The 14,515-nt window shown below is 50.8% G+C and overlaps 7 protein-coding genes across 7 annotated transcripts; 3 read left to right on the forward strand and 4 right to left on the reverse strand.

Moving 5' to 3' along the window:
* Positions 1–112: 112 nt before the first annotated feature.
* Positions 113–1,057, reverse strand: CGCA056_v000359 (uncharacterized protein; the record flags this gene model as incomplete). The annotated part of the gene is made up of 1 exon (XM_037315620.1): positions 113–1,057. The coding sequence occupies one exon, from the start codon at positions 1,055–1,057 to the stop codon at positions 113–115; it is 945 nt and encodes a 314-aa protein (XP_037186082.1).
* Positions 1,058–1,889: 832 nt separating this feature from the next.
* GOX (Glucose oxidase) lies at positions 1,890–3,705 on the reverse strand (the record flags this gene model as incomplete). Its single annotated transcript, XM_037315621.1, has 2 exons — positions 1,890–2,098; positions 2,157–3,705. 2 exons carry the CDS (start codon positions 3,703–3,705, stop codon positions 1,890–1,892), a joined length of 1,758 nt encoding a protein of 585 aa, XP_037185169.1.
* Positions 3,706–7,673: 3,968 nt separating this feature from the next.
* Positions 7,674–7,832, forward strand: CGCA056_v000361 (uncharacterized protein; the record flags this gene model as incomplete). Its single annotated transcript, XM_037315622.1, has 1 exon — positions 7,674–7,832. The coding sequence occupies one exon, from the start codon at positions 7,674–7,676 to the stop codon at positions 7,830–7,832; it is 159 nt and encodes a 52-aa protein (XP_037185170.1).
* Positions 7,833–8,330: 498 nt separating this feature from the next.
* On the reverse strand, positions 8,331–10,134 carry adhA-4 (Alcohol dehydrogenase 1; the record flags this gene model as incomplete). The annotated part of the gene is made up of 3 exons (XM_037315623.1): positions 8,331–9,242; positions 9,397–9,796; positions 9,845–10,134. The coding sequence occupies 3 exons, from the start codon at positions 10,132–10,134 to the stop codon at positions 8,331–8,333; spliced, it is 1,602 nt and encodes a 533-aa protein (XP_037185167.1).
* A 1,536-nt stretch (positions 10,135–11,670) lies between these two features.
* On the forward strand, positions 11,671–12,146 carry CGCA056_v000363 (RutC family protein; the record flags this gene model as incomplete). The annotated part of the gene is made up of 2 exons (XM_037315624.1): positions 11,671–11,782; positions 11,875–12,146. 2 exons carry the CDS (start codon positions 11,671–11,673, stop codon positions 12,144–12,146), a joined length of 384 nt encoding a protein of 127 aa, XP_037185168.1.
* A 195-nt stretch (positions 12,147–12,341) lies between these two features.
* SOU1 (Sorbose reductase SOU1) lies at positions 12,342–13,231 on the reverse strand (the record flags this gene model as incomplete). The annotated part of the gene is made up of 2 exons (XM_037315625.1): positions 12,342–12,803; positions 12,854–13,231. The coding sequence occupies 2 exons, from the start codon at positions 13,229–13,231 to the stop codon at positions 12,342–12,344; spliced, it is 840 nt and encodes a 279-aa protein (XP_037185165.1).
* Positions 13,232–13,625: 394 nt separating this feature from the next.
* Positions 13,626–14,505, forward strand: tropI-6 (Hydrolase tropI; the record flags this gene model as incomplete). Its single annotated transcript, XM_037315626.1, has 3 exons — positions 13,626–13,675; positions 13,736–14,117; positions 14,179–14,505. The coding sequence occupies 3 exons, from the start codon at positions 13,626–13,628 to the stop codon at positions 14,503–14,505; spliced, it is 759 nt and encodes a 252-aa protein (XP_037185166.1).
* Between the last annotated feature and the right edge of the window lie 10 nt (positions 14,506–14,515).

The following is a 14,515-nucleotide window of genomic DNA, read 5'->3' on the forward strand; positions in this document are numbered from 1 at the left end:
GTCATGAAGAGGTTTCTCAGTTGGTCTAGCGCCAACGTCTACCTGTATATAAAGCAGGAATAGTGCCACTAGTGTTGTTGTGGCTCGCTCTCAGTGTCGACATCAACCCAATCTATATTGATGTCAATCTCATCTCCATCCACGCTTTCTTTTCCGCTTCTCTTGTGCTCCTCCCACATGGCCTGCTGAAGGTGCTTGAGAATCTGAGTTCGCCGAGGACGGATAGATCCAACAGCCGCCCACACGAAATCATGGCCATAAAACCTTTCTTAGCCTGTGAGGCCACGGTCGGGTCATGATGGCGGCCAATCTCTTGGAACCGACGCCGCCAGTAAAGCCATCTCGACTGAGAAAATCTAACGTCGTGGATGCCTGCTTTCTGGGCCGAGATGCCAGCTGTTGCTGGGCCATTCTCCTCTGGAGAGCGTGTTCCCTGCAATCTCATCAATGGCAAGGAAAACAGCTTGAAGGCGCAATTTTGCACCAAAATGGCGGCAGAAGGAAGGTAGACCAGGCCATCGGTATCTTCTTCAGTCTCGAGGGCGTTCCGCATAACCCATGTGGCAGTTGGCTCAATATCGTCGCTCACTCCAAGCGCAAAGCACTTTGCTGAGAACATCGCCAGATTGCTCATTTTGGAAACGTTCCTCTCCGTCGAGAGGTGTTCCCAAGATGATTGCAATTCCCTAGCAAAGCCATACCCCTCCCAAGATTCATCAGCAATCTCATTTGGGTGAAGTTGTCTGTAAACAGAGTCATACTCTTTGGTCCATAGCAGCAGGGATACAAGGCTATCCTGGAATGAGTCTTCCTGGTGAAGATTCTGAGCAGTAATGCAGAACATATGCCACAGAAGATTCAGTCCTTCTTGGTATTCAGGAGATTGGCGCGCGGCATCCTTGATGAATTTGAGGGCAAAGCTCTGGATGGAGACCAGCTGGTCAATTTTGTCCGTTTCTGTTGCAAGATTCTGTGCATCTGCCTCGAAGGACTGGGTGACTTGATGCCTGAAGTCGGCAGCACGAGCCTTTTCGGATGGGAAAGTCGAAGTCCACATAGCCGCACACTACTGACTGATTGATGTAGGAGCATGAGCTGAATGACGGCCCTGAAGGATTGAAGTGTTTTATGTGACTTGTATGTTCATCACAGAAGCAAGTCAGGCTTTTATAAGGTTTCCTCATGGCAGAGCCTCAGGAGGTTCGAGTGATGGTGAGACGTAAGCCGACTGCACTATGAGTGGCCATCGGTCACCTGATCTAGGCAGCTACTCCAGGCAGCTATTTCGGGGTACGTACCGGAGATTGGAGAGATGTTCAAGTATACGCGTGGGCTTGTTTTTTTACATTTGATCATGACTTTCTTCAATTATCGTCATCGGGTTTGAATCTTTCAAAATCAACTGAAGGCATCATGGGGCCGTCCATGGGAATGACGCGCGGAAGCGACGATTGTTTTGGCCAATCAGCAACGAGAGTCGCATCCACTAAATTCCATCTTAGGCAGCGCTTGCATCCTTATTGTCATCCTCTACCAGCCTCTGAGGCAGGGTAATATGACGGGCTAATTGTAACAGGCTCATGGGGGTTTGTAATTCATACAGGTGACAAAGCTTGTTCATCGCTCCTTGATTCATCGAAATACAAAGGGCATCCACTTCATTCGTGGTGTCTCATGACCAGTTGAACTGGGCTAAAGCTAGCTTGGACGAAGTAGTCATTATTTTGTGAATTTTGATGTATGTAACCTAGTCTATATGTACATCGGAAGGGATTCTATCCATTTATCGCTCCCATTTTCCAACCTTTGGGTATGTCTATGTGATGAAGCAGAGATCTATAAAACTTGAATTAAAGGAGAAACCTTGTCACGGGGCCAAAGCAGATCCTCTAGGCGGAAGCCTTGATGATGTCCGAAGCCTTCTCGGCAATGGCGTAGAGAGTGGACACAAGGTGGCCGCAAACCTGGAAAGGCAGGACACCGGCATCGACGACGCGGACGTTGCTGGTGCCGTAGACCTTGAGGTTGACATCGACAACACCGCCCAGCTCCTTTGACATCATGGCGGTGGTGCCGACGGGGTGGAAGTTGGAGCGGTCTGTGTTTATGATGGTTAGCACACATGTTCAGATCGTCAGGTAATTGAGCAAACTTACAGTTCTCAAGGATCCACTTGGACCAAACATCGTCAGAGGCGTCCTCGGCGATGGTGGCCAAACCAGGCTTGGTCTCGCTGGCGAAGTACTGGCTCAGAGGAGCAGTCTTGTACAGCTGACGGATGAACTTGGCGGTGCCAATCTGCTCGGTCATGTCCCAGTCCATCATGAAGTAGTTGGGGTTGATCTTGGCAGCAGAGGAGTTGGCGCCGGTGACATGGATGTTGCCGCGAGCGAAGGGCAGGAGGGCCCAGTACTCGGTGGAGAAGGAAGAACCGGCAGGGGTGATCAGGATCTCAGCGAGGGGGACCTTGTCGGTGAAGATGAGGTCGTACTGGATGTCGAAGAACTTGTCGAGCTGCTCCTTGGTGACGACGCCGTTGGTGTACTCGGAGACCTGGGCGGCCCACTGGGAGAGCTGGGTCTTGATGTTGGCAGCAAGGGAAGCGGTCTGGTTCGCGAAGACGTCGACGACGTTGGGGTAGGCAACGAAGGTGGTGACACCGGTGAAGTTCTTGGAGCTGGTCTGGGCCAGGCCGTTGTTCATCTGGTCCTGGAGGTTCTCACCGACGGTGGGGAGGTTGACCTTAGTCTGGATGCCGGCGGCCTTCAGGATCTCGGGGTTTCCTACACCGGACTGCTCCAGGAGAAGAGGAGATCTGAGAGAGCCAGCAGAGAGAATGACCTCCTTGTTGGCATAGACGGTGTGGGTAGCACCGGTCTTGTCCTTGACGAGAACTCCGGAGGCGGTGGCCTCAGCTCCCTCAGCCCAGACGAGTTTCTGAGCCTCGGTGTTCAAGAAGACGCGGAAGTTGGTGCGGTTCTGGTAGGGGAAGTAGTACGCGCGGGCAGCATCATCGCGAACCTGAAGAGCAGTGTCCAGGGTGGCGGGGTAGATGTTCCAGCCGACCATGTCTCCACCAGCAATGTCCTTCAGGGCAGGGACGCCAACGGCATTGTAGGTCTGGTTCAAGACGTCGACGAAGGACTTCTCGACACCGCCGGACTTCCAGCCGACCTTGAGAGGACCAGAGGTACCGTGCTGCTCAGGGATGTAGGTGACGCCATCGTCAACCTGGACAGTGGTGGGGGGCTGGAGAGTCTCGGACTTCTTGTAGTACTTGAGAAGGTTGTTCCAATTCCAGCCGTCGTTGCCAAGACGCTCCCAGATGTCGATCTGAACGTCCTGAGCACGGGTGTAAGCCATGCCGTTGATAGTGCTGGTACCGCCGAGAGCCTTGCCGGCACGGAGGGTCTGGGTCTTGTTCCCGCCATACTTCTGGGCAGTAGTCTGGTAGGCGTAGTCGATGTCGGTGCCGAAGGCCAGTCCGTAACCAGAGGGACTGGTTACGTTGACATTGTCGTAGACAGAGTCACCGGCCTCAATGACAGCGACGGTGACATTCTTCAACTCGGAAAGACGGTTGGCAACGACCAGACCGCTGGTACCACCACCGATAATGACATAGTCAAAGCGCTGCGAAGACGCAGCAGGATAGGCGAGCGCGGTGGCCGCAAGAAGCGGTAGGGAGACAATGGAGCGCAGCATGATGAAAGTTGAAGTCGGATGCAGTGCGATGCTGAGGTGGGAATAGAAACAGCACGTGGTGACGATCCCTTGAGTTTATATCTAGCTCCCGCCTGGCTCAACGGCTGGCCTGCTGGGTCCTATGTTCACCGCGCGGTAGAATCAACTTATGTCATGCTTAGAAAGTCTTCCAAATTTCCATCCAGGTTGCTGTAGCTGAGTTGATCCGCTCTCTCCACCGACTGGTGGGCATTTTCTGGATCTCGGCGCTCGCGCGTAAATCCGCAGAGTTGTCTAAGTCCAGACTCCCGGAACCAGCCAAACCTCAAGCGTGATCTTGGTAGATAAACAAGGGGGCCGCTACGCGAACTCCGAGTGACGTATGTTCTGTGAAGATATGACGAAAAATCCCTATTTTTACTTCTTTTTTGTGCTGATGCGACTCTGTAATGGCGAAAACGAGCCTCTCGCGAGTCAGCTTTTTTTTGTTTTTCTTGAACATTCGCCCACGTAACGGCAACAGCGAGAAACAAGAATTTGGGCTCCACTGTTGTTTTTCCTTACAAGTGGGTCTTTGAAATGCTTAGCAAAAGATTGCCGACATGATCAGGGCAACCCAACTCCACAACGCCATGCTCGGCTTCTTCGGACAGTCACTAATGCATTATTAAGACCAGATACGCGGATGGTGCCTTATCATATTGTCTCACTTATACACGTGGGAGGCACTTCTGCCCTGCAGGGACGTTCAGGAGACAACATCGGAGTTCGTCTAAATACGCACGACTCCCCTGGCTGTCCTTTTTACGGCGGGCGCTGAGACACCGCTCGCGACCCTAAATTTCCATATCAGGAAGGAAGTTATCGTTCAAGCCCTTCTGCATCTTGGGAGATCCAAGTCAATATCTAGTAACACTGGCTACTCGAGTAGCTGATGTTCACAAATTTGTCTATTTCGCTGGGATCTTAGGAATGATCCTAGATGTAAAGACTAGTGCGACTGTAATTCCGACTGCCTCACTGCAATAAGTGGACAAATGGCCTAGAGGAATACTACCGCCTACGTTCCCACGGCTACAAATCACTAGAGCATAGACGAAAGCATCCGAGTTGGTTTCGACTTATCTCGGAACCTGGCGGCATCGGAGAGGAACGACAACCTAGGACTATCCCCGAAACGCCCCTCAACTTGGCTGACACAATGGGATGAACATTCCAGCCAACAGTTCAGTTCAACACCCATGCAGGAGATTCAAATACCTTGTCCCCGGTCGTGCAAACGCTCTCGCGCGCGGTTGTCAGCTTCCGCCGCGATAGCGCCGGAAGTGCCACCGGGACGGCGGTGGGGCTATCGGCCCGGCTGAGAGATTTCAGGGATCTCGCAGAATTCTGCACAGGGCCGAGACCAATGCTGGCCACCGTCCTCCCGTTGCATGCGGCTTTAACGTTGAATCCTTAACTTTTGGCGAACCCCATCTGAGCACATAGTCAATCTCACTGCAACATGGAGCGGCAGACACCAACGGCGCGGTAAAGATCATCCCGCATGCTGGATCTTATTGAGCGTAGTATTACTCGGAGACCGAGCTTATACATGCTATTTTGTGAAGAGCCTCGTTGAGTTGATGTTCACAACGTTCCGACTTATGATAAATGTCGCCATGGGGGTCTCCGAATGCGTGCGGCGATCCGTAGGTTGTCATTTGTTTTTGCAGGGGAGCTGAGTATTGCGCCCCTAGAGGCTAGGTCCCGGTCGATCGGCTGGGCAAGTTCCTAGCGTCTCCACTAAGTAAATGAAGGAAGTTTTCAATCCAGGGACGGAACCTGAAAATGGACAGGCTGTGTTCATGGGTTCAGACAGGTTGGGAGCTCGATAGGGGCGTGCTTATCGCATCTTATCAGATCAAATGACGTAGCTTCTTCATGTCTTCAATGCTGAGGAGATTGACGATGTCAACACGCAGTCGTAGATGTGATGTGTATTAATGGTTTCGAATCTCATTACTTGTACATCTTCCCTGTCAAAAGGGCAAATGAGCAGGCCGACATATCAAAGAGACCAAAGTTGAAACAGGTAAGAACATGAAACAGAGTTCTTAAATGCACTGCAGAGGCTTTGCCTTCTATTACTACCGTCATTTCATGGACGACAATAGGACAGCTGACCTCGAGTTCTTTCGGCGCCTGTCCGAAGGCGAGGAGACGTCGCAAAGTTTGCTTGAACGATGTCCGTCAAATCTGATGTCCAAGGTAGTCTGCGGTCACTTTTCCCTGTTTATGTTTTCATACAATTATTCTTGCAAATTGAATGGCGTCTGAATTCCAATGTATGATCAATTTCAAGATCTCTAGTACTCGATTACGCAACGTTGTTTAATCGTCATGCAACCCATCCTTCCGCGCGGGCAATGGATGATTGTCTTGGCAATACTCTTCTCAGACGTGAAGGGCTTTCAAGACCCCGCTCTCTGATCATAAGTAATAAGATCATTCAAGCTACAGGGCCTTTTCCTTTCGGGTCTAAAGACAACAGCATCAGATGTCGGACACCACCACCGGAAGCCCTCAATCGACTCCTCTTCATCGACGATATGTATCGAGCCTGAACGGCTCTCCATAATAATCGGGCAACTTGCACGCCGACTGCGGTGACAGCGCAAAGCAACTGACTGCTTGGGGCCTTGAAGGTTCGCTTGCGAGGCAGAATAGTCGCTTGTATCCCCCGTTGTTGGTGATGTTCAGAGCCGGGCGGATGAGAGTCATACTGCCGGGGGGGACAGACGCGGTGTATGTGTTGGTTGTTTCGTCAAAGTTCACAGTGGTACTGTGCTCTCTGTCTACTTCCGTGGAGATTGAGCTTGATATGCAACTATCTGTCTGGGCGGTGACTGCCGGAAGGAGACAGAACCAGAGGTTCGTGATTGAGAGGATAGTGAGCTGCATCTTTTGTTGAGAACGAGGTGTTTGATGTGATGAAAGATATAAGAAAACGAGCGAGTGATGTGAAGATACATTCCTCTGGCCACCTTTAAATACAAAGCGGCATGCAGACTATCAGCTGGCTCACTTCCCGACTCGATGTTCACCGAAAGCCCCTGATGCCTCTGCCAGTAACATATGGGTGAGTAAGTATTTCTTGGCAGCTCTTATTTGACACACAGGGCAGATTCTTCGAGTCATGGCATGAATGATGCATCTGGCAGCTTTGCTTCATGAAGACGACTTGCCTCAGCTGTTCCGGATCATAAATTAAGACACGAGGGCAACATTCCTGCAGAGATTGAGCACCCCACAGTCCTTTTAGCTGAGTCTCAGTAAACTAACCCATATCACCTCGACGCAGGCTGCCTGTCCTCGGTGAATCGTTAGCCACTGGGACCCAAGGCTTGAGCCATATGTCTAATCCGTCACGCGTCTACAGAAGGCGCATGTAGAATTAATACCTACCTAAGCAGATGCATGTCAGAAAACAGCACCTGTGCTAATGAACAGGGTTGTGTGTTTCGTCGCGAACAGACCCCCCAACTCCTTTCCGCCCACGGCCTCATCATCGCGGGATAAAAGTCAACTCAGAACGTTACAATGATTCCGCCCAAAACTGCGGTTTCGCGGGCTGAAGTAAAAGTGAGTTAAATTTGGACGTGCTCCGCTATGGTATTGATCGACTTCCGTGACTCGTTGAACTATCCGCAGAAGTCTCAATCAATTATTTGAGTTCTAGACATGAATTTCAGTAAAGAGCTCTATTAGACTCTTTCTATTTGAGACAATGCCAACAGATTTGTGTTTGCGATTCTTTTGTCCTCCTTGACCACCTAATCTGACACATCGTGAGCTGATACGACACCTTGAAATTGGTATTTTCCCGCTCTATCTGTTTCACAAATATCTTGTCAGTCCAAAGAACCTTCAAACGCACACAATGCACATCTCCTTCATACTACTTCTCTCTGGGGTATCAGTTGCATTCGCCCTACCACAGGTGTGTGATGAGAGCTGTCCAAATCCATGCCGACAGGCCATCACGAACACCTACTGCACCGGAGCCCGAAACCCCATTTTTGGGACGCCTCCACCTGCTAAATTCAAAACTCAATGGAACTGCCCCGCCGGCGGAAGCTCGCCTCAAGGAGCATATATCCAGATGACAGAAGATGGAGCTGCAGAGGACGGTGTCACAGTATACTGTGTCATGTGAAGACCTCCGTCAATTCCGGAATTTGGATAGCTGGCACCTCGAAGGGCTGAGGTCATGCTGTAAGAGACCGTAACTTTAGATGCTCGTCCGCCTCAAAAGCTGGGAGGGAATACATTCGTATATGTTTGTGTATTGTTGGTATACGCTAGCGAAAGAGATGCGATTAAAAAAACAATTCCGTTTCAACGTGCTACGTGACAGCTGAGCTGCACCGGGCTGATCTCTAATGGCAGGGCACCAATTTCGCATTCTTTTCTATGCACATGATTCTCGCTGGTCATACTTCATGCCCTCATCGTCTTTGTGATTGCACTCGCCAACAACGTTCTCACTACGTCGCTATTATAGAGGAGTTGACTAAATAGCCATAATAGCCATTTGATTGGCAGAAGCATTTTCAGAACTGATTCGGAAATTTAACTATTGATTCCCCAAAGTTCTACAGTCGTCATTCCAGCCTAGCCTTCTTCAGTAGGAAATCAAGAACGCCGTCACCTACAAAGTGGCTGTAATAGATGGAATTCGCAGCTGTCACCTCCATCAACTCATACCCCAGAGCCTCGAGCCCATAACAATACTCTACCATCTCCCTATCCTTTTTGGGGTCAAAAGCGCTGCCTAAGCGAAATTGCCACGCATCCTTACGGGGTTGCCACTCAATGGTAAGAAAGCTTCCAGGGCTCGCCTGGGGATCCCAGCGGGCTTTCTCTTCAACAATATTCTCTGCCTCGTTCAACGACTCCTCCCAAGCGGCCGCCTCGACCTTATCATTGCCGTTATCGTCCAAGCGGTTAACAGCAAAGATCTTCCGCGCATACTGCCATTCCATAATAGGTCCAGGCAGAAACCACGAGACTGCCTCACCATAATCAAGCATCAACATACGGCTGCGGACCTCCTTCTCATGGTGACGTGCGCAGACTTCCGCACGTTCAGCGTCTGTTAATGATAGAGACAAGGGAAGTGTGATAACTTCAATTCGGTCTGGTCTGGAGTCTCGACGTTGGCGGTACTGAGAGGTACGATCAAAGACAACGCGTGCTAGGCGAGCGCTGCGGGCAGGATGAGCGTTCTGTGTCGTGTCGTAAATGGCGATGCCCAACGAAGGGCGCAGAGGTCGGACTGCGGTTTCGGAGTTTTCTGGGGTATGTTCAAAGACTGAGTACGCAGCGAAGGTTGGGGCGCCGTCATGGCTGGGCGCAGAGTGGACGACGGTCTTTGGTGGAAATGGATTGCGGCAGTATCCCGCTTCCACACCCTCGGAGTGGTCGTAGATTCCTTCTTCTTCATTGACGTAAAGAGAATACTGCGGATCCTGTGTCTCCAAAGGATAGCCATAGTCCCCTGGTCGAGGGCAGAACTGGCACATCGTGTGAACGGTTTCTGAGTGATGGGCAGTTTCGACCGATAATATAGTTTGCTTCTTGAGGTTTTTAAGAGGGGTTTTTTGAGAAAAGGAAAAAAACATGTTTGACGGGCAGAAGAGGCCATTCACGAGTGCTACCTATTCGTACCGAACGTCTCGCCCCGCCTTTACTAGGCAGCACACCTCCAGAGTGGGTTGACCGTCGGCTGTTGGTGGGCCTGCCGGTCAAAATGGCGGCACAGTCGTCGATACGCAGCGGTGAAAGATGCTGCATCTTGGCAAAATCAAACAAGACGTTCATGTCATATTGAGTCGTCCATTCTAACAACGACCTTCCCCATATTATGATGGTCTTGAAGGCCTTCATTCGAAACGGAACTTCCTCTAGGCAGGCTTCTACCACAAGAGGCCGCAGCTTGCCCTCTCTGATGTACTCCATAACCTCATAACTCTCATCCCATCCACCCATCAGGAGACCCTGGAATCTAATCGAACGTTCCACCATCAAAGCCAAGGGTATGGTCAAGTTTCCTCTTGATTTTGGTACCCTGGTCACAGTTAGAGCTTCACATGCATATTGGTGAGTAGTGTCTTACCCGACGCATATGACTGAGCCTCCATCGCAAACGTAATCGATCAGTCCTTCGAAGGCCGTTTCGCAACCTGATGTAACAACCAGATAATCGGCGTTCCGCCGAGCCTCTTTGGCATTACGTAGTCTTTGGCACGCGTCGGAAATGCTCCTTTGGAACTCGTCCCAGTCAGTCGCCTGGTCGGGGGCGGCAATGAATTCGTCAAAGGTATCGGCAGCTCTCGAGCCCAACGCTTCGGCCTTCCATGCCAGATCGATACCAATGACTTTAGCTTTGAAAACATTGCGGGCCATCATTCCGGCCAGATGTCCAATCCCGCCGCAAACCCCACTGACAATGACCACGTCGCCCGGGGAAGGATTTGCAGACTTCAAAGCCCTGAGTGCCGCGGCCCCGGAACATATAGCGGTGGTGTACATCCCAGGACGGATACCCATCCCTTCATCGATAACGAAATTTGGTAGCGGCATGAGGGAAGTATAAGGTGCTGTTAGGTATTGCTGAAACGTGCCGTTGTGGTGGCGAGGGAAGGTTGTCTGCGCCTGACAGGATTCGGGGATGCCGTGCGAACAATAGTAGCAAGATCGGCAGTAGGAGGCCAGATATCTCGCCGCAACTGGTTTGCCTAGAAGTGATCGATCGAAGCTCATGACTACGTGCCCGATACCTTCGTGGCCAGCGATATGATTTGGTCCCCGGAGGCCGTCTTCAGGGCCGAGTGAGAATAGAACATCCTGTGAATGTGTTGCTTTAGCAATTCGCTCACTTGGATCCCACGAAGACCGCTTACGCTGCCGCAAATGCCTGTCCAAGCTATTTTGACAACAACTTCGCCAGGCCCTGGGGGTCGCACGGGGATTGATTGGACCTCTTGGTTGAGGCTCGGGCCCAACTTTGGCGTAACGATTGCTGTCTGCACTGAGGGTATACTGATGCCACGCAAAGTGTACGGAGACTGTGACAACAGGCTGGCATCCGGCAGCTCAGGCCGAGAGGCTATCGAAATGCCACTGAATGACACATGCTCTGACAACTGAAGCTTCTCCCGATGAGATTCACTTACCATCGTTGCGGTTTTGCTTGTCCATCAGCTAAAGGCAATAATGTTAGTTTCTGATACCTAAGCGTCTGAATGCCAGGAGTCTACACAATATTTCAATTGCCATTGCCCGAGATCCCACAGGTTGAATAGCACCTTTACAAGAATATTGCGACAGTTGACGAAGCGGAATACATATTCCTCCCACGGCCTTATCAACGGCAGGTCCCTGTATTTCCGGCACCGACCGGCATCTCTCCCGGTATCGGCGCTCCAAGCACAAATTCACGATTGAAACTTGATAACAGTCGAATGTTCATGTGGACGTTCGCGATATGTTTTCCGCACTTGCATATCCAAGATCTTTGGTGTATGCATTGGAAGCGTCGGAGGGTCGGGATCGCCCCAATAGAAAGACCCAATGGTAAGCCTGCAAGCCGCCAATGGCTCCGCATAACCTGATTTGGCAACTTTCCATTCTAAGACTTGCCAAATCTGAGCAGGGCAGGAAACAAGTCGTCAACCATCGGGTCATCTAAGCATGTCAACTCAAGACACTTCGCTTTTAGATGATGACGAAAAGTTTGGACTGTTTTGAGTGGTACCTATTCAACATGAATGCTGAGGAATATAAATTCCGCCGTGGTCACTACCAGAGTGCTACGTCAGTTAGACACTACGAGTAGTGACTAGCCAGAATATAAGCAAATGTCCGCTTGATGAAATATTGGCAAATCATTCTAGGCAAACAAGCACAGTCTCAAATCATCAATTGCCACGACCAATCAAGATGTCTCACTTGACCTACTACACGTACCAAGGCTTCGGGTCAGACAACCTCAAGTCACATGCGTACAATCAAGCTGTGCGCATGGAAAATCAAATCTTCATTTCTGGTCAAGGTATTTCGCTCACTTTTGCTTCGCTGTGTGTCTCTTAAATCCGACCTTGTTTGCCACGAAATCGCGGGACATCCTATAACTCACTTCAAAAGGTGGCCACGACAGAGTCACTGGCAAACATTCTAGAGATATCGACGAGCACATTGAACAAGCATTCGAAAACGTCGACTTTGTCTTGAGAGATGCTGGTGGGAAGAGCTGGGAGCAGGTCTTCATCGTGAGGTCATACCACATTCACCTCACCGATGAGGCACAGGCAGCAATGGTCAGAAACTTCAAAAAATGGATGCCAAACCATAAGGCGCTTTGGACCTGTGTGGGGGTTACGAGACTAGGGTCGGATGGCATGCAGGTCGAAAATTGAGGTCGTAGCTCACGACCCTGAAGGGGCTGCGGCAGCAAAAGCAAAGGAACAAGCTTGAAGGATGATCACTATTCTCGAACAAAGAGGCTGAAACGTCGAGACATTGGTCAGAATACAACATCATCATGTGAAAGGACAAATGATATATTTAACTTTTATAACCTATGCTCACATCTGAGTTGAAAATGCGGTTGATTACTGCTTGGTCTCGTAGCTGATCAGTCCGTCTATGGTTCCCGCGTGCAAGCCACCAGTGATCGCAATATCAGTTGCTGTGGTATGTCTCGCGGCGTCACTGAGAAGATAAATCACAGCGCCCGTCAAGTCATTTTGCGTGCTCAGACGCTGGTTAGGAGGCGCCAGCCACATCTGCTCTCCTTCTCGTTTGCTTTTCAGCTCTCGCACCTTGCGCGTCATTTCCGAGTCGACAAACCCGGGGGAGATGGTGTTGACGCGAATCTGGTGGGGTGCCAACTCAACAGCCAACGCCTTAGACAGCATGAACACCGCTCCCTTTGAGGCGTTATATGCCGCCATACGGTAGCCAGGCAGACCGATGTGCGCAGACTGAGAGGCCAGGAGGACCATACTACCTCCAGTACCCTGCTTCACCATTTGCGCTGCCACGAGCTGAGCTACGAAGAAAGTTCCACGAACCTGTTGGAAATATTAGCGATGATGATTCCCACACGGAAGCAATGACTAACGTTGATCTCTTGAATGCGATTAAACTCATCCCAAGTTTGCTCAAGGAACGGCTTATCAATGGCGATACCAGCAGCCGGCACGCACCCGTCGATGGTGCCAAACTCACTCAACACCTTATCAAAGGCAGCCTTGATACTCTCCTGAGATGTGACGTCGGTCTGGATGTAGATAGCCTTCGTAGAGAACTTTGCGGTCAAAGTGCCAAACTCTTCAACTGGCTTCTCCTGGATATCAAGCACCGCGACATTACCGCCCATCTCACAGATGGCGCGAGTGCAGGCAAATCCAATACCCTGCGCTCCACCAGTCACGATGAAATTGCGACCGCGCAGCTCAAACATCGGCCGCACATCGTCAAGGGGGTCAGAAGGAGGCATCTTGGGGGTTGTCGGGGGCGTGAGATATGCTGGTTGGATGTGGTAGAATACTGTATTGGATGAGTGTTCCTGGTAAGAGAAAACGAGAGACATGGCCAAATGCCTTTCGACGTCACAAATGCGCTCTGTTTCTTATCGTGGTTTTTGGGGTTATGGTTCAGGAACTAGTTCCGACCTTCGGAAAGTGGGTCCCGGCCCCGCTGCCGGGGGGGCTACGGAAGCTCCGAAGCTGTCAGATCTGACCCGCAGCACGATGCGACGATGGCCGAGACAGGTCGGCAACACCAAGAGAGTAAACAAGATAAGAAAATCAGTCGCGTGAAATGTTTCTGATTTGATCATGGACGCATTACCGCATTGAAGTTGCTGAAAGGCTCTGTTATCGTTACCAATCATGGCATCCCACGCGCCCGCTGCATGCTGCACAGCCGGCAAACTACACGAGTACGCATTCACACATGAGGCCACATTTTGTAGCTTAAAATCGAATCTAACATATTGCAGAGGTACCCCTGAGGGTAGCCTGATCCAAATTGACGGCCATATCGAAGCGTATCTGGCGATACCAACATCTCAGCAGACGCCCGCGCGAGCAGTACTGTATCTGCCGGACGTCATCGGCATATGGCAGAATAGCAAGCTCATGGCTGATGAGTTTGCACGCCATGGCTACGTCTGTCTTGTTCTCGACACTTTCAACCGTGATACCTGTCCATTAAACATGCCTGCGGACTTCGATATCATGAAGTGGCTGCAAGAAGGATCCGACGGCCAGAATCCGCATACGACAGAGACCATTGACCCGATAGTCCAGGCCGCAATCAAGTATCTGAAAGGCATGGGCATTGAAAAGATTGGGGCAGCAGGGTACTGCTTCGGCGCAAAAGTGAGTTCCTGGTCTTACAGCACTGCCGTTGTCAGTCATGGGTTGCTAAAGAAGACTTCAGTACGCTGTGCGCCACTACCAAAGCGGCATTCAGTGTGGTTTCATTGCTCACCCCTCATTTGTGGACTCAGATGAGTTGGCTGCCATTACTGGGCCATTGTCCATTGCTGCGGCTGAGTTCGACGACATATTCCCGGCAGAGAAGCGCCACGAAAGTGAAGCGATACTGGCGAAGACAGGAAAGGACTACCAAATCAATCTGTTCTCTGGAGTCTCCCATGGTTTCTCTGTTCGTGGTGACGTGAAGGATGAGAAGCAGCGGTTTGCAAAGGAGCAGGCCTTTTACCAGGCGATTACTTGGTTTGACAGATACTTCAAGACCAACTAGACCTTCATAG

The sequence above is a fragment of the Colletotrichum aenigma genome, assembly GCF_013390185.1.
Source record: "Colletotrichum aenigma strain Cg56 chromosome Unknown KSG_Cg56_contig01, whole genome shotgun sequence".
Lineage (NCBI taxonomy): Eukaryota > Fungi > Ascomycota > Sordariomycetes > Glomerellales > Glomerellaceae > Colletotrichum > Colletotrichum aenigma.